This window comes from Meriones unguiculatus, chromosome 14 (assembly GCF_030254825.1).
Source record: "Meriones unguiculatus strain TT.TT164.6M chromosome 14, Bangor_MerUng_6.1, whole genome shotgun sequence".
NCBI lineage: Eukaryota > Metazoa > Chordata > Mammalia > Rodentia > Muridae > Meriones > Meriones unguiculatus.
The window spans coordinates 82,934,108-82,957,609 of NC_083361.1; the positions used below are offsets into that span (position 1 = coordinate 82,934,108).

The 23,502-nt window shown below is 42.5% G+C and overlaps 1 protein-coding gene across 2 annotated transcripts in view; it reads left to right on the forward strand.

Annotated features, from left to right (window-relative positions):
- The first annotated feature begins 306 nt into the window (after positions 1–306).
- The window catches only part of Ints4 (integrator complex subunit 4), a 75,453-nt gene continuing 52,257 nt past the window's right edge, over positions 307–23,502 (forward strand). Inside the window, exons 1-4 of one of the 2 annotated variants that reach the window (XM_021634796.2) lie at positions 307–470; positions 6,490–6,684; positions 8,790–8,907; positions 17,121–17,227. In XM_021634796.2, coding sequence (XP_021490471.1) covers positions 417–470; positions 6,490–6,684; positions 8,790–8,907; positions 17,121–17,227 — 474 coding nt within the window. In that variant the 5' untranslated portion in view covers positions 307–416. Of the gene's footprint in view, positions 471–1,321; positions 1,342–6,489; positions 6,685–8,789; positions 8,908–17,120; positions 17,228–23,502 lie in introns of those variants that run through there. The other variant, XM_060367602.1, reaches the window with a different exon arrangement.

Sequence of the window (23,502 nt, forward strand, 5' to 3'; positions counted from 1 at the left end):
TGAAGGTGAAGACCCCACTCCCGACTTGATGGATAACGTTTTTTAATTTTTGAAATGGGTAACTTTTAAGTTACTGGAGCGAAGGAAAAGGAACTTCAGGGGAGAGCTGGCACTAAGGCCACACTCACCCTAAGATTCTAGCAGGGAACTTTGAACGAGGATAGGGATGTCGGCGGAGCGTGCAGAGCACAGTTCCGGGTTTTGGCCCCGCCTCCCAGAAGCCCCGCCTCCGGCTGTTGCTCCGCCCCGCCTTCTGGGCGCGCTCTTAACTTCCGCCTCCGCCGCCGCAGAGGCAGCCAATCGGCTCACAGCATGCCTGAGCAGCGGAGCCGCGGACTCTCCCGCAGCCCCAGGGCCTTGTGGGATTGCGGCGGAGTCGGTGCGCTCGGGCTGCGAGTACGGAAGCCGACACAGACATGGCGGCGCACCTTAAAAAGCGGGTGTACGAGGAGTTCACTAAAGTGGTGCAGGTAAGCTCTGGCGGGAAAGGCCGGGGAGCGGCCGACGCGGCCGGCTTGCCCGCACCCACGCTGTCCTCCAGTTCTAAGATGCGCGCCTAAGCTTGCGTGCAGGCGGCTCGGGTCTAGGGTCCCCGGCTGCACCTCAGGGGGCGTGTTCGGTCGAGGCCGCCGTCCTGTGTACTCCTGACTTTTTGTCTGTCTGTTTGCTTTAGATCTGAGGATAGGCTTCACGGTCTTAAGCGTGCTAAGCAAGCGCCCTACCCGTGAGTCGCTCTCAGCCCACGTGAGACAAAACAAACCAGCTCGGAGAAACGAAGTGTTGCATGATTTTAAACACTATCAGCTTGTTTTGATGCCTCACAGCTCGGCTGTGCCAGGTCGGGTCAGGTTTGCAGTCTTCCGTACTCAGCTGGTGGCAGGACCCCTCCTGACGCGTGTTCTCCTGACTTTTCAGAGACAAGCTGGCCTGTGTGCAGAGCCGCAAGGGGCTGGTAAAGGGGTCCGTAGAGCTCGAAGCCCAGACAAAGCAGGCGATAGTCACAGCGCCTCAATACCGTCATCCCCCCCCCCTCCCGCCGGAGTTTTTTAAACATAGGTGGGCCGAGCCCCTGTCAGAACTGACGGTGGGCGGGCTGGAGAGATGGCTCAGCGGTTAAGAGCACTGGCTGCTCTTCCCGAGGTCCTGAGGTCAACTCCCAACAACCGTGTGATGGCTCACAACCGATCTGTTATGGAATCTTTATTCCCTCTTCTGGTGTACATGAAAACAGAGCACTCATACACATAATAAACAGCCGAAACGAACTGTCAGTGTGCTCCGTTGTATCTCCATAGAAGAGGTGGATCTTCCTTCTGCTTCTCAAACTTCTATAATATACAGGTACATACAAAATAATATATCTTGAGGAATACTTAATTTTTTTATTTTTTTGTGAATAGTGGGGATTGAACCTAGGACCTCATGCATGCTTAGGCATGTGCTCTACCACCAAGCTGTTACAGAACCAGCTCACTTAGGGATTTTATTAAAATGCAGATTCTGTTCAATAGGTGGTGCCATTTAAGAAAAGGAGTCTTATTTATTTATTTATTTATTTTTGAGATAGGGTCTGACTGTGTAGACCAGGCTGATCTTGGAACATGCAGGAATCAGTCTCCTTCTGCCTCACAAGTATGGGGATTAAAGGTGTGCATCAACATGCCTGATGGAAAAGGATTAAGCTTCTCATTCATTCATTCAACAGGGGGATTTAAATTATGTTTGTGTGTATATATATATATGTATGTATTTAATACTTGGGTGATACCTGTGTACCATATGTGGTGGAAAGTCTTTGGTTACAAAGTCCTATATATATATCAGAGCCCGTGCCTCTTCGGAGAATATAGTCTGACTGGAGAGCCAGAACAGTGTATCTGTGATCGTCACACAGAGAACTACACTGGCAAATCAGTATCCTTTCATTCTCTTTAGCATTTTCTCCTTTTCCTGAAACCAAGCTTTAAGCTTTCAGTTACCTAGTGTCTTTCCCAGTCTGGCCTTTCTCTTTTCTTGACATGTTTGTTCATAGGCTGTAGGTAAATTAGCTTTCTATTTATGCTAGCTTTTTCTTACAAGAGTGCAATTTCTTTGTTCTTTATGTTATGTGTATGGGCGTTCTGTCTGCGTGTATGTCAGTGTGCCACATGTGCAGTGCACACAGGGGCCAGAAGAGGGCATCAGATCCTCTAGAACTGGAATTACAACTCATTGTGAGCCACCTTGTGGGTGCTGGGAATTGAATCTGGGTTCTCTTTTTTTAGACAAACACTTTGGAAATCAATCTGTTGCTTTCTCAGACAATTAGGAATAGTGCTACCTCAAGATCCAGCTATAACACTCCTAGGCATATATCCAAAATATGCTCAGTACACAACAAGGACATTTGCTCAACGATGTTTGTAGCAGCTTTATTCATAATAGCCAGAACCTGGAAACAACCCAGATGTCCATCAACTGAGGAATGGATACAGAAATTGTGGTACATCTACACAATGGAATACTACCCAGCAATTAAAAACAAGGAAATCATGAAATTTGCAGGCAGATGGTAGGATCTAGAAAAGATCATCCTGAGTGAGGTATCCCAGAGACAGAAAGACACACATAGTATCACTTATAAGTGGATATTAGACATATAATATAGGATAAACATACTAAAATCTGTACACCTAAAGAAGCTCAGCAAGAAGGAGGACCCTGGGTAAGATGCTCAATCTTCATTCAGAAAGGCAAACAGGGTGGACATCAGAAGAGGGAGAAAACAGGGAACAGGACAGGAGCCTAACAAGAGGTAGTTGAAAGACTACCCAACAAGATATCAAAGCAGATGCCGAGACTCATAGCTGTCTCTGACATGAACTCAGTGGCAGGCTCTTTGATCAGCTCTCCCTGAGGAGGGAGCAGCCTTACCAGGCCACAGAGGAAGACAATGCAGCCAGTCCTGATGAGACCTGATAAGCTAGGGTCAGAGGACTTCCCCTACCAGTGTACTTGGGGAGGGGCATGGAAAGAGATGAGGGAGGGAAAGTGGGATTGGGAGAAGATGAGGGAAGGAGCTACAGCTGGGATACAAAGTAAATAAAGTGTAATTAAAATAAATAAATAAATAAGTAAAAAAGACAAGGTCTCAGCCAGGGTGATTGGAGATGGGCATGGCATATGTCTTTAATCCCAATACTCAGTAGGCAGAGGCAGACTGATCTCTGAGGCCAACCTGGTCTACCCAAAAAGTTCCAGGACAGCCAGAGCTACACAGAGAAACTCTTGTCTTGGTGTGTGTATTGGGGGGGAGAGTGGGAAGGTAGGAGGGGGAGTGGAGGTTGGGGAGTAGGGTGTGGAGAGTTGGAAGGAATAGGGCTTCGGGGACCAGACACAGGCAGGACAGGGACTCAGGAACAGTACCACAACCAGAAACAATGGCACAAAGAACGAAAGCAAATAAACAAGACAAGTGTTTTTAAACAAAATCCCAAATGTTCAATTTTACCAATAAAGACTCAGGAGCCAGATGCTAAGGTGAAAGCCTGCTAGCTCAGAGAGGCAAAGAAAGCACCCAGCTGACCTTCCTACTCAGCCAATGTCCCAGAAGGTAAAAATCTCCTTCTCCCGTGCTGTGGAAAACTGCCTCAAACTGGATGTCCCTCCTTTCTACTTCCTGTGCATTTCTCTATCCATCCAGACTTCCTCCCACTATTGCTTTTTTCCAGGTTCACTTTCCTGTCAACTTGTTGCTTTCTCTGCCTCTTGACCTAGTGTTAACTTTATTCAGTTCTGTGTAACTAACTAACTAAAGTTATTAGATTAAAGGTGGGTGCTAGGGCTGAGCCACACCACCACAGCCACCTGTTTGCAATAAACAGTTCTTGGTTTAAAGCTGTGTGCTACGCCTGAGCCACACCACAAGTAGAAACAGGTTTTCCCAGTACACAATCTCAGGGTTCACCGTGTGATCAAATATCCTGCAACAGACAAGGTCTCATATAGTCCAGGTGCCCTAGGTAGCTGAAGTTGACTTTTAGCTTCTAAACCTGCCTCCACTTCCTGGTTTATGCAGGGCTGGGGATTGAACCTAGGGACTTGGGCATGCTAGGCAAGGACTTTATAAGCTGAGCTACATTCCCAGCAGCTCCCATGTAATAACTTGGACTGAGAATTGGCTTTGATACTCTGTTCTTCCTTTTTGTATGTAATTGGTTCTGAACTTTTTGGATGAGCTAAGAGTCAGAAAGCTTTGCTACCTTTTCAGAGCGCCTGCATCTGTGGCTTATTCTCTGGGACTTTCTAGCTCTGTATTCTTTCCTTTCCTCCCTCCTCCCTCCCTTCCCTCACCTTCTTTCTTCGTTAAAGATGTATTTTTATTTGTGTGTTTGTCTGTGTATGTATTCCATGTGTTTGTATGCTTGTGAAGGCCAGAAAAAGATGTCAGATCACTGGAGCCAGAGTTAAACATGTTTGTGAGCTACGTGACCTGGGTGCTAGGGACTGAACGTGGGTCCTTTGAATTAGTAGCAAGGGCTTTAACTACTAACCATCTCTATAGCCATTCCCATTCTTTTTCTTTTGTGGTAAATATAGGTAGAATAAGCTATAACAGAATTTATAGAATAGCTTAACAGAATTTGTTTTGCTTTTTTTTTTTCAGCTTAGAGACATTCAGAGCATTCATATCTATATATAGTGTCACCTCTTTCTCCCTTCGTTCCTTTTTTATCATGTCGTGTTTCATACATCTGTGGACCTTTGTAAGTGTCTATTTTACACAAAACGTGCCATTCTTTATTGCTTTCTTTTTCAAAGATGTATTTATTATGTGTACAGTACTCTGCCTGTATGAACACCTGCACACCAGAAGAGGGCATCAGATCTCATTATAGATGGTTGTGAGCCACCATGTGGTTACTGGGAATTGAACTCAGGACCTTTGGAAGAACAGCCAGTGCTGTTAACCTGAGCCATTTCTCCAGCCCCCTCTTTATTACTTTTTATTCTGTGCCAAGTGGCCCTTTGCTTTTGCTTCAAGGCTTGATTGAAAGTTCAGCAAGAGGTTAGTTTCTTCTGCTGCTTTCATGCTACTCTGTTGTGCCCAGTTGTTTGAGCTCAATCACCCAGAGCTCCTGCAGTCGCCAGTGTATATATGTCCCCACCAGGCTGTGCTCCTCAATGGTAGTAATGATAGGGCCTGGCTCCGTAAGATGTTATGACAGTGGTAAATTGTCATAACATTATTCTCTTCCTTATGTATCCCCTGGGGGAGAAAATGATTCCTTAGTTTTGAGCCAGTGTAGTCCAAGTAAGTTTGTGTTTTAGAACCTCCTGCTTCTATCTCCCAAGTGCTAGGTCACAGGTGAGTACCCCCAGCTGTTGGAGAAATTCATTTTTAAAATTTTGTCTGTAGAGTTATCATAGATTGATAGAATGAAATCTTTGTACTCCTGGTGTTTTCCTTTTCATTACGAAGATGAGGAGGGAGGGTGTGTACAGTAAAGACTGGATAACTTAGGCTTCTCATATATCCCTTTGGAATGGTATTGGAAGGCCCTTTTATAGATGAGAGGGCTTCACCAGGCTACAATTGTACAATTTTTTTGACTTGAATGGCAAATTTTTTTTTATTTTATATACTGTTCCTGACTACAATTATCCTGATAGAGCAAATTTGACGGAGGTGATTGCTACCTATGCTAAAATAATATATTAGAGTAAAGAAAATTATTGAGTATGACAATTATCCCTTTTCAAAGATTATTTATTTTATGTATGAGTGCTTTATCTGCATGTACACTTTCAGGCCAGAAGTAAGGCATCAGGTTCCAATATAAATGGTTTTCAGTCACCATGTGGTTGCTGGGAATTGAACTCAGAACCTTAAGAGGCACAGACAGTGTTCTTATCTGCCTAGCCATCTCTCCAGCCCGTGTTTTCTTTTTTTCCTTCGTGTGTGTGTGTTGAGTCAGGGTTTCTCTGTGTGGCCTTGGTTGTCCTGGACTCACTTTGTAGACCAGGCTGACCTTGAAGTCACAGTGATCTGCCTGCCTCTGCTTCGTTAGCGCTGGGATTAAAGTCATGCTCCACCACCACCCAGCTGACAATTAACTTATGTTACAGTTTTTTTCTGTGCCTGCCCATTATGTCAGGACTCAAGGAACCTATAGTGATTGTTTCCCTTCTATACAAACGTAAACATTTTAAAAAAACATTTATTTTGTGTGCATGTGTATTTGTGTGTGTGTGTAAGATTTGTTTTTTTGTTTGTTTGTTTGTTTTGTTTTTTTCTCCTACTATCTGGGTTCTGGTGCTGGAACTCAGGTCATTGTCATGCTTGGCAGCAAGCACTTGTACCCACTGAGCCATCTTACTGGTCTTAAGATACTATATATCTTAAGTTTTATTAGCTAAGCATATGTGTTAGAAGGGAAATATTAGTTCCATCTAATAAACCCAACTTAAACTTACCAACTCTGTTTTCACACCTGACCTTCTTTACAGCAACAGCAGGAGGAAATCACTACTAAGAAGCTCCGACTAACAAAACCAAGCAAATCTGCTGCTCTCCACATAGACCTGTGCAAGGCCACGTCCCCTGCAGATGCTTTGCAGTACCTGCTCCAGTTTGCCAGGAAGCCTGTAGAGGCGGAAAGTGTGGAGGGGGTAGTCAGGATTCTCTTGGAACACTATTACAAGGTAAGAAGGTCTTGAGGAGCTGGTGGGATCATCTGTAAGAACTGTACTGTGTCTGTAGAATGGGTTGGTGTTGCAGATAAGCAGGAAGGTATTGATTCATTCGCTGGGAACTGTGGAGACCAAGATTAAAATGAGGTACATACTATCCTCAGAAACTTGCAGGGTAGGAAGTAGAGACAGGCATGTAAGTGACTTGCTCAAGATACTGTGAGCTCTGTGTGTAGGGTGAAGTGAGAACAGAAGGAAGACTTAGCATCAGCCGTGTCTCTTTTCGGTGTTCTACTCTGGAATGTATCGTGCCCATCGTCCTGCCGTTCCTGGTTTAATTTAAGGCCTTCATGCCTATTGTAATAGCTCTCTTACTTTGTTTTTAAAGCAAAATGACATTTTTCCTTTAATGCCTTGCTCTGCAGCCCAGGATGGCATCCGATTTCCTAGAACTGGAGTTAAAAATGCTGTGAGCTGCCACCTAAGTGTTAGTCAAACCTAGGTCTTCTTCAAGAGAAGCAAGTGCTCCTTACCACCTAGCCATCTCTCTAGCTCCTTATATTTATTTTTGTAATGGTTTATCATTATGCTAGCTCTGGCTGGTTTCAACCCCTTTTGCTTTCTCTGAACTTAAACCTTAAGATCAATTTTACAAAAAAAGATGTGCCCAAAGTAACACTTATACTAAAAGGCATAGCATGCAGGATGTTAGATCTTCTGACCGTATTGCTTTCCTTTCCCTTGCTTTAGGCCTGCCTATGTCTGGTTGCTTCCTTAGGAACTAGATGAGCTGGTGTGGTGCATGCCTCTAACCCCAGTGCTGGGAAGGTGGAAGCAGGGGATTAGTGATTATAGCCAGCCTGAGCTACACAGTGAGCTTCAGGCCACCTTGGACCCTCTCTCAGAAAATCAAAAACCATGTCAGTGAGGTTGGCTCAGTAGGTAGAGGTACTTGCTGCGTAAATCTGACCAGTTGAATTTAACTCCCAGAACCCACATAAAGAAGCTGATGCTGGCTGGGCAGTGGTGGTGCACACTTTTAATCCCATCTGTAACCCAGGGCTCCTATGGAGAGTTAGGAGCAAAAGCAGGAGAACCACGTGGCTGTTTGTGGGCCAGCGAGCAGTATGCAGCACAAGAGACACAGGAGAGACCCATCGTCAACAAGGTGGAAGCAGAGAACCAATTCCCAGAACTTGTCTTCTGGCCACCACCTATGTGCTGTGGTACACATACACATGTGCGCACACACACAAATAAATAAATGGGAAAGAGAAAACAAAACCACAACCAACATTGTATAGGATGGTGCTGGTCATATTTAGATGGCAGTTGGTTTTTCCAGTCCAAATTTAAGCTCTTTTGTCATTGGTGTAGAAAGATTACTTAATAGCAACACTGATGAGATCCCTTCTCCGATTTCATGTATATTCATTAAACATCTTTTCAGTGTTGGGTTTTATGCCGCATACCTAACTTTACAGTATGATAAAGAAAGGGGCTTGTTCTTTTATGTCCTTGGGAGAACTATTTTGCCACAGCAGTCTTGGAGATTAACCTCCTATTCTTTAAGCTGAAACGACCAGACATCTCATTTCTTTCTCCCTTGCAGCTGGGGCCCAGGCACATGATCTGTTCTCAGTCAGTTGCTTGTCCCCCCCCCCATCTGATCAGGACCTGCTGGTCCACAAAAGTTGGTGATGAAGGGTTCTTTCTAGTGATGACAGTGGCCGCTGTAGCTCCTACCCACCAGCCATTCGAGAGTGGCGGTTCCTGCAGTGATGCTGGGTGTCCGGGGCCAGCCATGTTGATGGGGAAATGGCTGTGACACCCAACACTGACTGAATAGTGGAGATAAGGTACTTTTAGTGTCAAATGCACATTTTTCAGTTTTAGAATAATGACATCAGGAAGACATACAAATTTCCATTTGCAGTATTGAATGTAACATTGATGGAGTAAGGCTCTCCCTTGAGGTGTACGAAGTTAATTTTTCAGAAATGAAGCTCTAGAGTAGTTGGATCTTTGAATATCCTTTGGGATGTCAGTTTCCTGTGTCCTGTGTGTTTGATGGCTAAGAGCAGAGCATCAAATGACAGGTACTTTTTTTTTTCTAGGAAAATGATCCATCTGTGAGACTGAAAATTGCATCATTATTGGGATTATTATCAAAGACTGCAGGATTCTCTCCAGACTGCATAATGGATGATGCCATTAACATACTACAGAATGAAAGTAAGTTGCAACTTTAAAGCTGTGCAGTCAGAGCAGAAATCTAGTTCCTTTTTTTTCTTTTTTTTGTCTTTTTGAAATAGGATTTTGCCACTGTACCTGGCTTAGAAATCTAGTTCTTATATTGAGAATTTACAACAAAGTTTTGTGTTGTCTGCTATTTAAAAAACAAAACAAAACAAAACATTAAAAAAAGATAGGGTCTTACACTAGTCCAGGCTGTTCTGCAACTCACTGGGTATCCAAGAGGACCTAAAACTTGAAACAGTCCTTTGCCTGAGTCTCCTGGGATTATATGCGTAAATCACTCCTTCTTAAAAAGGAACTTGAGGATGGTTTAATAGAGACGTGTACATGTATTTATTTATATTAGGCTAAAGTATAGTTTTATGGTCCAGTGAAACATCTCAGCTGTAGAGTGCTTGCCCAGCATTCGCGCAGCTGTGAGTTTAATATCCATCACTGCATAAGCTGGGTGGATCATAGCTCAGCTGTGGGGTGCTTGCATAGGTGTGACGCCCCAGTCACCACACAAAGCGCACATGATGGCTCTCAATGTAATCCTAGCACTTGGGAGTAGAGGTAGGAGACTCAAAAGTGTAACAGCATCCTTGCCTACATACCAAGTTAAAGGTCAGACTTCAAAGGAAAAAGTGTTTCTATCTGTCTGTAGCTTTATCTTAATAACTATCATTGTGACCTCTACAAAGTACTGTATGCTTATAACAGCTTATTTAATGTAGAGGATAGATATTAATTTCCCTTTAAAAAATAATTCTGAGTGTTGTTTGTTTCTGATTTGGCTTTTTGGTGTTTTTGAGACACGCTCTCACTATGTAAGTTTGGGTGGCCTTGAACTTGCTTTGTAGACCAGGCAGGCCTCACACTCACAGAGATTTGCCTGTCTCTGCCTTTTGAGTGCTGTGATTAAAGGCACACATCTCCAGCCAGTCAAGGTGGCGCATGCTTGTGATCCCAGCACCCTGGGAGGCAGAAACGAACTCTGTGATTTTGAAGCCAGCCTGATCTAGAAAGAGACTCCAGGATAGCCAAGGTTACACAGAGAAACCTTGTCTTGAAAAAAAGAAAGAAAGAAAAAAAGGTATGCATCTCCAGGTATATTTTTTAAATTTTATTTTATAGGCGGGCAGTAATGGCACACACCTTTAATCCCAGCTCTTGGGGAGGCCGAGGCAGGAAGATCTCTGTGAGTTTGAGGTCAGCCTGGTCTACAGAGTGAGTTCCTGGGAAGCCAGTATCACACAGAGAAATGCTGACTTGAAAAACCAAAGAATGAAAAAAAATTATGTGTTTTTGTGTGTATGAGCACATGGTTGTTTGTGTACCCATGGATACTAGAAAATGATGTCAGGTGTCTTGAAGCTGAAATTACAGATGGTTGTGAGCTGCCTGAAGCAGATGCTGGGAACTGATCTCTGTAAGATCAGCAAACACACTTAACTGCTGTGCTGTCTCTCCAGCTCCTAATGTCCCTATTTTATATATAGGTAAAAGGCTCAGAGAAGTTAAGTAATTTGTTCAAGCTATGTGGTGTGTGTGTGTGGCAAAGTTGACTGTTTGTTTACTGTTGTCCCATTACATAATGTAGAAACTATGAGGTGCTGTCCTGGTCATGTGACCCATGTATAAGTGACACCGCCTAGGTCTTACATGTGTTCTTTTCTTTTCTTTTGGGTCCTATTTGTTGCTGGCTGAAATATCATAGTGTTTAGATGAAGCAGAGAGTTTCTTTGATTTTTTTTATTATCTAATTTTACTTAATTTTATTTATTTTTTTGAGATAGTGTCTTATTGTGTAGCCCAGGCTGGCCTGGAACTCACAGAGATTCACCTGCCTCTGCTTCCTCAGTGCTAGAGTCAAAGTTGTGCACCACAACACCTATCCTTATCTAATTTTACGTGTTTACAAAATTCTGTAATAGTGTCACAATTGCCTTATATTTATTTTAAAACTCACCAAGAAAAACTATGGTTTACAGATGGCAGAAACTAACTCCATAGGTATCAAGTAAGTTGTTAGTTATTTAGCTAAGAGTTGGTAGAACTGAGAACTTGATCCATTGTCTTTTCTTTTTCTCTTTTTGTTTTTTTGAGACAGGGTCTTACTATGTAGTTCTGGTTCTTGAACCCACAGAGATCCTCTTTCCTCTGCCTCCCAAGTGCTGGTATTAAAGGAGTGGGCCACTGTACCCAGCTCGAATATCCTTTCTTATATACTAGGGTTAACTTGAAATAGTTTACCTCCAAAGTGGAAACATAAAAGAGTCTTAGTCAATGTTTTATTGCTGTGAAGAAGCACCATGATCTGAGCAACTCTTATAAAGGAAAACATTTATTTGGTGCTGGCTTAACTTTCAGAAGTTTAGTCCATCATCATCATGGTGGGAAGCATGGCTGCATGCAGGCAGACACAGTGCTGGAGAAGGAGGTGTAAGTTCTACATCTTGATCCTAAGGCATCAGGCAGGAAGAGAAAGATCCACTGGAGCTGGCTTGGGCTTTTGAAATCTTAAAGCCCAGCCCCAGTGACACACTTCCTCCATCAAAAGGTGTCACTTTCTAAGCATTCAAATATATGGGCCTTTGGGGACCAATCTTATCTAACCACCATGTTTCACTCCCTTGCCCCCATAGGCTCGTAGCCCTAACATAATGCAGAACTGCACTCAGTCCAATTTCAAAAGTTCCCATCGTCTGTAGCAGTCTCAGACTTGCTTAACAGTTCAAAGTTTCTTCTGAGACTCATATAATCTCTTAACTGTAAAAGCAAAATCAAAAAAGAAGATCTCGCACTCCCAACATATAATGGCACAGGCTATACACTACCATTCCAAAAAGGAAGAAAGGGAACATGGTGAGAAAATACTGGACCGAAGAAAGACCAAGAGCCAGCTGGACAAAACTCCAAACTCTGCATCTCAGTCTAAAGTCAAAGCACCTTTTTAGGTCTCCAACTCCTTTCAGCTTTGTTGACTGAGACACACTTTTCTCCCTGGGCTGGTTCCATACCCTCTTAGTAGCTCTCCTTGCAGTCATTTTACAATTCTGGCATCTCCAATATCCTGGGGTCTCCAGTGACATTCAGGCTTGACTTTCACAATTTCACGTAACGGCCTTTCTGGGCCTCCGTGCAGGGACACCCTGAAACACGCCTGGCCTCAGGAGCTTTCCTTGCCTGCTGAGGGAGAGCCCACAACCCCTCTCTTTGAACCCTTGATTCTAAAGCAGAGCCATGTGGTTGAGGCTGCCAGATTCTGCCTCCTGGAGCTGGAACTTGGCTCCATTATTTCAAATACATTTCACCAGCTTTCTGTGTTTGATGGTTCCTGAACTTCACTTCCGAAACTTCTCCTCGTTAATTTCTTTTCACAAGTTGGGCCACCTCTCCTTTTATTCCTTTTAGCATTGGCATCGTTTAACCCTTTCATCTCCTGAGTACTGAATTTAGCTCCATTACACTTCCTGGGGTGGTGTTCTTTTTCTCCTCAACTATGTATTTTGTATTTTTCCTTGTTCAGTTTGCTTCTTTTCATTATAGATCTGCATAAGAGTGGCCACTAGTGACCACCTGACACAGTCAATGCTAGGTTGTCTTGAAAGCTCTTCAGTTTAGCCTCAGGCAGATTTTATTTTATTTTGTTTTGGAAAAGAGCAGAAAGCAGCCACATGTTTTACTAAAATAGCTCATGAATGATCTAAGGCCACTTACTAACATTCTTCTCCTCTAAAATCTCTTGAGCCGGGCCACCATAATCTACATTGCTCTCAGCACCACTGTTTTCCACATTCTTACTTGCATGGCTCATTAAGCTCTATTTAAAATATTCAGCTGCTTTCTGAACCCAAAGCCCCAAAGTCTGCATTTCACCAACCAGCAGCATGGTCAAACCTGCCACAGCAATACTTGCCTTCTGATGCTGACTTCTGTCTTAGTCAGTGCTCTATTGCTGTGATGAGGCTCTGTGACCACAATGCTTACAAAGGAAAGCAGTTAATTGGGGTTGGCTTACAGTTTCAGAGACTTGTTCCATCATTGTCCTGGCGAGGAAGCAAGTGGCAAGCAGGCATGGTTCTAGAGAGGTAGCTTAAAGTTCTACATCTCCATCTGTAGACAGCAAGAAGAGAGAGAGCCATTGGAGGAGGCTTGGGCTTTTGAAACCCCAGAGCCCACCCCAGTGATTAAACTTCCTTTAACGAGGCCATACCTCCTAATCCTTTCAAATAGCGCCACTCCTTAAGCATTCAAATATATGAGCCTTTGGGGCCATTCTTATTCAAACCACCACAGAGAATTTTGTTGTTAACCTTATTCTAGCCTATGAAAGAGACTCAGATTATACAGCATCCATGGCAAGTTTGTTTGTTTGTTTTGCTAAATTGTCTAATTCTGTCTCTTAATCATTGCCTAGAGATTTGATCTATCCCTCTCCTGAATTTCAAGTTTTTGACCCTCCAAGATGTTCAGGGGATAGAATGTGAAGGAACCAGAGAGCATGTAGATGAACTCAGTGAAGTAAAGTTACTATTCAAGTCAACTTGGTAGTTTGTAGACATCATAAATCAAGAGGCTCCGAGTTATTTATCCTACTGTATACTTTGAATTCAAAGACTGTGATTCATACTCTGCTGAAAGTTATTCATTTTAGTTCATATATATATGCATATGTGGGCTACAACTCCTTGGCAAGCACTGGATGAGGTGCATTGGGATATAGTACATACTTGCATCTTCAGAGCTTACTGTGCATAATGACAGAAGTGTGGTTTAGAGGAATAGAGTTAGTGTACTGTGAAAGTAAAGCTGAGGCTGAGATCTGTGCTACCTGGAAGGATCTAGGATCACTGGGTGAGGAGGTAGGTTTGTAGGCAGAGGTGAAGTCCGCTGTGGCACGTGTGGCACATGCTCTTAGTCCCAGGAGGCTGGAGAACCTGGAACTCAAGGTCAGCTTTAGCTACTTGGTAGGTTCCAGGCCAAGGAGAGGGAACATATCAATGCAAGGCAAAGAGCTTGGAAAATTCAGGAGGTATTTAAGGAATTGAATGGTTTTTTGTTTTGTTTTGCTCTTTTTTCTTTTGACATATCATCAGGTAGCAGTAAGATGCTTTGAAGGTAAACGTAAGTCTTGAGTGCTGAGGAGTTGAATGGTATTTAATAGGCAGTATAGGACAATGAAGTTTTTTTGGTTGAGGGTATACAGTGATCAAGCCAAGTTTTAGAAAGAAGTAGGTACCTTGGGGAATTTGGTTTACTATTGGGACATCCTTTACTGTCCCTGTGGAAATGTCCAGTTTGTAGTAGCATTGTGGCTCAGAAACTCAGGAGAGAAGCTAGGATTCAGGATTTAAAGGCTTATTTTTGTTTTGTTATGCACAGTTCGAGGACCCCAAAAGACCAGGAATAAATAGACTCCGCTGTAAAAACATGAGGTTTTTTAATTGTATACACTTCGAACAGGGGATGCAAACCTCCTGTGGAAACAGAGGAATGCAGCCCTGAGGTCTAGGGGTACAGAGTTTTTAAGATTAAAAAACAAAACAAAACGTGAGCAGTAATGTACATGCTTTGGCATTACATGACTGGGTAAAATAAATTGACTTTTGAAATGATTGGTCCACTTTAGGCGCCAAGACTACAGACAGTTCTGGCCTGGTCATATGGGCTGGTTTCCTACAACTGTATAATTAGAGGGCAGGGAAAGAATGCAATAAGGCTAGTTCTTCCCCTCAGGGCATTACTGGACATGTCTCCACCCAGCTAGCCTTAGTTCAGGCCTTAAACTTTAAAATGATAGCCACCGATTTTTAATCTTTTAGTCTCAGTTTGTGTGAATGTGTGTGTGTGCCACATGTGTGTAGGTGTCCTTGGAGCCAGAAAAGGGTGTTGGATTCCTGGGAGCTGGAATCACAGGCAGTTGTGAGCTGCCTGACAAGGGTGTTGGGAAACAGATTTCAGTCCTCTGGATTAGGGGCAAGCTCTCTTAACCACTGAGCCAGCTCTGGCCTGGGATTCAAGAGTTAGATTCGATTTTTGATTTGTCTGAGATAAGTTTTATAACTTTTAGCATTTCATGGATGTTATATAAAGTTATATTTCTAAGAAATAAATTAGTATGGTCACAGTGGGGATGCTGTAGCCTCTTCTGTTTCCTGTGACTACCATTTCATAGCTGTGGCTTGTTTCATGCTTGAGTCCTTCTGCAGTTTGAACTGAGGGTCATGCACATGGTAGGCAAGTGTTTTACCTTAGAACTAAACTTTTAACTATGTCCGAGATCTCTCAAATCACTTAAAATCCTCTTATAGTCCATCGACATTATAAGGACTGTATTTTGAAAGACAGAAGATCATGCCTCTATGTATGTATGTGCTGTTTGTTTGCTCAGGTTTTAATATGGCTTTACATGTTTTTTATGAAACAATTCCTCTGCTCATGCTAGCCAGTAATTTCATCTGGTGGCAGATTTGTTTAATATTCACTTTTCGAACACCCATTGGATCATTGTGAGGGGAAAAATACTTCAAAAGCATGCATACAATTATAGAAGTTCCAGAAGAGCCTTTATATAAAGAAATGATCCGGTTGAGAAGATTGACATAGGTCTTTTGTTTGTTTGTTTGTTTGTTTGTTTTGATTTAGCTCTGTGCCATTTATTAGATATTTATTGTGCACATAATGAGTTATTCTAGATTTTGAGACAATGGAGATGAATAAAGACAGTCTTTGTCTTCAAGCATCTTTCTGTTTCTGGTTTAGTGTGATGCAAGAGGACGTGAATAATTATTTCTCTTGGGGATTAGGATAAACCCCAAGGATTATTAGGTGCTCCTGGAAGGCAGGGAAGACACTTTCTGGGTAGTAAAGTTAGCCTGAGAGAGATGAGGAATTAGAAATGCAGAAGTTGGAAAAAGTACTAGAAAGACTTGCAGTTGTAGACAGCCAGGTGTGGTGGCACACCTGTATTTCCAACTTGGGGAGGTAGAGACAGCAGGATCAGGAGTTCTGGATCACCTTTGGCTAAAGGACTATGTGAGACCCCGTTATTAAAAATGAAAATCCCCACCGTTCGCTTTTACCAATGAAGACTCAGGAGCCAGATGCTAGGGTGAAAACCTACTAGCTCAGAGAGGCAGAGAAAGCTCCCAGCTGACCTTCCTTCTCAGCTCATGTCCTGAAGGAAAAGGCCCAAAACCAAAAGCTAAAAGCTCCCATAGCCAAAAGGCCAAAAGCCCAAGGCCAAAGCTTGCTAGCTCAGCTAACAGCCCAGGAGGAAAAGCCTGCCAGCTTACCTGACAGCCCAGGAGGAAAAAGCCAAAAGCTCTTTCTTCTTCCCCATGCTGCCTTAAATACCCTTCAACTCAAAATCCCTCCTTTCTGTTTACTCCCTGTCAGCTGGTTACTTGCTCTGCTTCTACTTTATTAAAGCTTATGTACAGAAAGGTCTTGTATTAAAAGTGTGTCCTAGCCCTAGCCACACCATGGTCACCTGTTTACGATAAATAGAAAGTTATTGGATTAAAGGTGTATATTAGGGCTGAGCCACACCACACCAAAAAAAGGTTTTTACAGCTTACAATCTTGGGGTTCAAAATGGGATCAAATATCCTGCAACAAGACTGTGTCTCAAATCAAACAAGAGTTGAAAACCTAAAGGAGTGAATTAAAGTAAAGGTCAGAGGCCATAGGAGGCCTGCTGTGGCTGCCTATTTGGAGTTTGCTTGGAAGGCTTTTTTGTTTTTGTTTTCAAGACAGTTTCTCAGTGGAACTAGCTTTGTAACTCAGAGATCCACCTGCCTTTGCCTCCCAAGCCCTGGGACCAAAGGTGTGCACCATCACACTCAGCTCAATGTACCATTTGTTGTTTGTTTGTTTGTTTGTTTGTTTGACACAGGGAATGTTTTCCTGTTTTAATCAACTCTTCTAATTCAGTAGCCATGGCTAGTCCTTTGTGGAAGGCTGTTTATTTCATCACATACTGTTTTTAGAGGACCTACCTTGTGCATAAGGACTATGCTCTATCTCATGGAAGTCTCAAATTTTCAAGACCCAATTCCTTTGGAAATTTAGCTTTTAGTTGAGGGGATGAAAGATTAGATAGAAATGAATGAATGAATGAATCTACTTTCCTTCCCAAAGTAAATTGGTGTTGCCAATGGTCCCTTTTGAAACTTTGTAACTCTACCTTTCCTCTTTTCCAGAGTCTCATCAAGTCCTAGCTCAGCTGTTGGACACTTTGCTTGCAATTGGCAGTAAGCTACCAGAGAATCAAGCTACCCAGGTGCGACTGGTGGATGTGGCCTGCAAGGTAAGAGGATAATGATCTTTATCCTGGAACAGAGGGGCTGTTGGAGTTTCGTGCAGATGCCCAGTGTGGTCCTCGGTGTGAGGAGCATGAGGACGCTCGGTGACTGAACAGCTGCTCTTTTTAGTCCTTGGCTTTGGGTGGAAATTAAGCTAACATGCTGCAGTAATTCTTTAAAACCAGTACATTTCCGTATTTATTGGGTGTGCGGGACAGCAGAGCCGTAGCACATATTAGAAATTGCAGGATGACTTCCTCCGTCCCCCTTGTGTGTTTTCCAGAACCTGGCTGCCAGAGCCTTTACCCACCAACCAACCTGCTGTGATGACTCTTATGAGAAATCAGGCCTGGATTAAAGTAGTGGAAAGATGGAAAGTTTGAGTAGATCTTGAGACTTAGGAAGTAGTCTTAAATCGATTGATTTAGTTTATTTACTATTTGTTTTTATTTTTTCTGATCCAGGCTGACCTCAAACTCACTTGAGTTCCACTTGTCTTTGCCTCTCAGGGCATGCACGAACCAGACCAAACCTGTTTCTATTTCTGATGTAGACTGTTACTGTTATTAGAGGTCTGATTTGGTTACTTACCCTATTAATGTGAAAATGATGACACTTTGCAGCCCAACAGAGTGTACGACAGACAGCTGGATGACTTTTAAAGAATCTGGATGTGGCGGGGAGGGTATGTTTGCCTATGAGTGTTTGTGTAAGCCAGACGTCCTTCCTTTACTGCTCTCTACTTTATTTTTGAGACAAGGTCTTTTGCTGACCTTGGAGTTCTCACGTTTGTCCTGTGAGCTCCTAGGACCTGTCTATCTCTGCCCCTACTGCACTGGGGTTACAGGGCACGAGGCTGCCACGACCAGGGGGATTGGAATCAAGTCTCTATGCTTGAGTAACAGCTACTTTACTCACAGAGCCATTGCCCCAGTCCCACTTGGCAGTTCTTCATGATGCTGCCTGTGAGGTAAGAAATGACCTGTGGGGGAAGGATGTCATCCTAACATTTTACTTGAGGTCTGGAGGCTATGATTCAGTGTGCTAAGATTGAGTAATATGTTGGTTATGCGTCATTGTTGCCTGGATACCTTAATAGAGGCTAGAAGGTTTTAGTTCATTTGAAAATCAAATAAAGTATGACAGTGTGACAAACCTTCCAGGGGCTGATTCAGTCAGCAGTTTGGTTATGAAAAATGTTTCCATGCTAAATATAAATAGTCACCTTAAAAACAAATAATTGATGGTAATTGTGCCTCATAATCTTGGTTTCACTTTTCTGAACAGTATCATATTTTCATGGGTATTTTGAGCACTTATATGTGAGGCTTTGTGGAGACATAAGAGTAGGTTAATATTTTAAAATATATTATTATTTTCTCTGTGTGTGTGTGTGTGTGTGTGTGTGTGTGTGTGTGTCAGGGCACGAGCAGAGGTCAAGATAACAATTTTGTAGAGTTGATTCTCTTTCCACCTTTATGTGGCTTCCAAGGATTGAACTCAGTTTGCTAGGCTTTCAAGGCAAGTACCCTTAACCTGCTAAGCCATCCCATCAGCCCTCACAGTTTTCTTTTCGTAGCTAATGTGCAGGCAAAGAATTAACTGGAGTAAAATGCTTGATGGGACATTTTTGGATCCCTCCCTCCCTCCCTCCCTCCCTCCCTCCCTCCCTTCCTTCCTTCCTTTTCCCTTTGGTTCTTTGAGACAGGATTTCTCTGTGTAGCCTTGGCTGTCCTGGACTCTGTTTGTAGACCAGGATGGGTTTGAACTCACAGAGATCTGCCTGCCTCTGCCTTCCTAAATGCTGGGATTACAGGCATGTGCCGTTGCACCTGGCTAGATTTTTTTTTTCTGTGTTGAGATTAGAATTGAAGGCAAGACTTGCTACTAGTGACTCATACTTAGCCCCTGAGTGAGCCATTTTTGCAATGGGCATTTGCATGCTGAGAGCCCAGCTTCTTGGAAAGGTGCCTTTTCATTGAATTTCCTTTGTCTCCTGCCCATGTAAATCTATGGGATTGAAACACAAGTTTTCTAAACACTATTCTGTGTATGAGGTAAAACTTTCCTAACATTTGTGAAACAATGTATTTGTTTCTTTTTTAAAAAAAATTGTACTTTTTATTAATTACTGTTTATTCACTTTGTATCCCAGCTGTAGCCCCCTCCTTCCCCTTCCAGTCTTACCCTCCCTCCCACACCTCCTCCCATGTCCCTCTCCAAGTCCACTGATAGGGGAGTCCTGCTCCCCTTCCCTCTGTCATTAACCTATCAGGTCTCATCAGAACTGGCTGCATTGTCTTCCTCTGTGGCCTGGTAAGGCTGTTGCCCCCTCAGGGGGAAGTAATCAGAGAGCCGGCCATTGAATTCATGTTAGAGATAGTCCTGTTCCCTTTACTAGGGAATCCAGTTGGAGACTGAGCTGCCATGGGCTACATCTGAGCAGGGCTTCCAGGTTATCTCCATGCATGGTCCCTGGTTGGAGTATCAGTCTCAGAAAAGACCCCTGGGCCCAGATTTTTTGATTCTGTTGCTCTCCTTGTGGAGCTCTTGTCCCCTCCAGGTCTTTCTGTCTGCCCCCTTCTTTCATAAGATTCCTTGCACTCTGCCCAAAGTTTGGCTATGAGTCTCAGCATCTGCTTTGATACCCTGCTGAGTAGAGTCTGTCAGAGGCCCTCTGTGGTAGACTCCTGTCCTGTTCCCTGTTTTTTTCCCCCTTCCAATGTCCATCCCATTTGCCTTTCTGAGTGAGGATTGAGCATCTTACCCAGGGTCCTCCTTCTTGCTTAACTTCTTTAGGTGTACAGATTTTAGTATTTTTATCCTATATTATATGTCTAATGTCCACTTATAAGTAAGTATATATCATGTGTGTCTTTCTGCCTCTGGGATACCTCACTCAGGATGATCTTTTCTAGTTCCTACCATTTGCCTGCAAATTTCATGATTTCCTTATTTTTACAATTTCTGTATCCATTCCTCACTTGAGGGACACCTGGGTTGTTTCCAGATTCTAGATATTACGAATAAAGCTGCTATGAACATGGTTGAGCAAATGTCCTTGTTGTGTACTTGAGCATATTTTGGATATATGCCTAGGAGTGGTATAGCTGGATCTTGAGGAAGCACTATTCCTAATTGTCTGAGAAAGCGCCAGATAGATTTCCAAAGTGGTCGTACAAGTTTACATTCCCACCAGCAATGGAGGAGGGTTCCCCTTTTCTCCACACCTCTCCAGCATGTATTGTAACTTGAGTTTTTGATCTTAGCCATTCTGATGGGTGTAAGATGAAATCTCAGGGTCATTTTGATTTGTATTTCTCTGATGACTAAGGACGTTGAACATTTCTTTAAGTGTTTCTCTCCCATTCTGTATTCCTCTATTGAGAATTCTGTTTAGCTCAGTCCCCCATGTTTTAATTGGATTACTTGATTTGTTGCTTTTTAACTTCTTGAGTTCTTTATATATTCTGGATATTAGCTCTCTGTCAGATATAGGGTTGGTGAAGATCCTTTCCCAATCTGTAGGCTGTCATTTTTTTCTGATGACAGTATCCTTTGCTTTACAGAAGCTTTTCAGTTTCTTGAGGTCCCATTTATTGATTGTTGATCATAGAGCCTATGCTGTTGATGTTCTGTTCAGGAAGTTGTCTCCTGTGCCAATGAGTTCAAGTACTTTTTCTTCTAATTGATTTAGTGTGTCTGGTTTTATCTTGAGGTCTTTGACCCACTTGGACTTCAGTTTTGTGCAAGGTGATAAATATGGATCTATTTGCATTTTTCTACATGTAGACATCCAGTTAGACTAGCACCATTTGTTGAAGATGCTATCTTTTTTCCATTGTATGGTTTGGTCAAAAATCAAGTATCCGTAGGTATGTGGGTTTATTTCTGGGTCTTCTATTCAATTCCGTTGATCCACCATTCTGTTTCTATGTCAGTACCTTGCAGTTTTTATTACTCTTGCTCTGTAGTATAGCTTGAGATCAGGGATGGAAATACCTCCAGATGATCCCTTGTTGTACAGGATTGTTTTAGCAATTCTGGGTTTTTTTGTTTCTCCATATGAAGTTAAGAATTGTTCTTTCAGTTCTGTAAAGAATTGTGTTGGTATTTTGACAGGAATTGCATTGAATTTGTATTGCTTTTGGCAGGATGGCCATTTTGACTATGTTAATCCTACCGATTCATGAGCATGGGAGAGCTTTCCATCTTCTTCAGTTTCTTTCTTCAGAGACTTGAAGTTTCTTTTGAACAGGTCTTTCACTGGCTTGGTTAGAGTCACACCAATGTACGTTATGTTATTAGTAGGTATTGTGAAGGGTGGTGTTTCCCTAATTTCTTTCTCAGCCCTTTTGTCTTTGGTATACAGGAGGGCTACTGACTTTTTTTGAGTTAATTTGTATCCAGCCACTTTGCTGAAGGTGTTTATCAGCTGAAGGAGTTCCCTGGTTGAGTTTTTAGGGTCACTCATGTACACTGTCATATCATCTGCAAATAGTGACACTTTGACTCTTTCCTATTTGTATCCCCTTGATCTCCTTTAGTTGTCTTATTGCTCTGGCTAGGACTTCAAGGACTATGTTGAAGAGATATGGAGAGAGTGGGCAGCCTTGCCTTGTCCCTGACTTTAGTGGGATTGCTTTAAGTTTCTCTCCGCTTAGTTTGATGTTGGCTATAGGCTTGCTTTATATTGCCTTTATTGTGTTTAGATATGTGCCTTGTATCCCTGATCTCTTCAAGACTTTAAACATCAGTGGGTGTTGGATTTTGTCAAATGCTTTTTCAGCATCTAAGGAGATGATCATGTGGTTTTTCTCCTTCAGTTTGTTTATATGTTGAATTACATTGATGGAGTTCCGTATTTTGAACCACCCCTGCATACTTGGCTGTTTTTTGTTTTTGTTTTGTTTTTTAAATGCCACGTTTGGGTCAGTTATGTGGCACAGAGGTAGAAAGCTTACCTGGCATGCACCATGACCTCACATTGATTTCCAATATCACAAAACAAAACAAAGCAAATACAGTCATAAAGATTTATTTTCTTGTGAGCCATTTGAAAGTAAGCTGTCAGCTCAGTGCACGCCTTTAATTTCAGCACTCAACGAGGCAGAGGCAGGTGGATTGCTGTGACTTGGAGGCCAATCTGGTGTACAAAGGGAATTCAGGACAGCCAAGGCTATACAGAGAAACCCTGTCTCAAAAAGAAAGTGAAAAAGAAAGAAAAAAATAAAAAAGGAAGTAAGCTGTCCACATGATGGCTCATTAACCTAGAATACTTCAGTGTGTGTGCTGTAAAAATTCTGTTTAAATGACCTCAATAGTACCATCAGATTTAGGAGTAGCAGTGGCATATTACTAACATGAAACCTCCAGGCCCTCAGATTTTTCTCCATAATATCTCTTAGTATAAAGATCATTAACTACATTTTAACTGTCATATCTTAATAGTCACCTTGAATTTAGAATAATTCCTGTGTGTTGCCTTGATTATATAACTGTGGCATTTTGATAAATAAGGGATTGTTACTTTGTAGAACATCCTGGAAAATGTGTTTGCCTGATGACTTTTCTTGATTATATTAAAGCTGCCTTATCTTTCACAAAGCTGTGAAGCAGTTAACATTGCACAGTATTAGGGATACATTTTTTATTTTTCAGTACTGATAATTTACTTTGATCATTAGTTGACTGGTATCTGTCAGCCTTCACTGTAAAGTTACTTTTTTTTTCCCTCTGAAATTAGTATTTTATAGGGAGATACTTTGAAACTGTGTATTCTGATGCCAAAGTTTCAATTTATATTCATCTTGAGTTTATTGTTTTTACCTGGTGGCATGTAATCTCTTACTGTTATTTCTCCAGTGTGACTAAGCGGCTACCTCCTGAAGCGTGTGCATGTGTCTTTGACTTCTCTCTACTGTTCTTTAGTAGTTACATTTGGGGGTGGATACAGTAAGATATTCCAGATACGGCTTGTGCTTTCTCTGCTCTAGTCCTGGCATCAGCTTCTAGCTGAGAACACAGTGTCTGAAGATTTATCTCCTGTGTGATTCTAGATCCTGCCAGGTTGCTAGTGAGTATTGCCTGTCACGGTCGTTAGCTCTGTTGTTCTATTTAATTAATTATTGGTTGGTTGGTTGCAGTGCTAGCAGGGATTGAACCCAGTGCCCATGTCAGGCTAGGTAAGTGTTCTGCCCCTGAGCTACAGCCCCAGCCCAGTTATTCTTTAGTTATGAAATTGGGAATTATTGAGTTAGATCATAAGAAGAGGCACAAA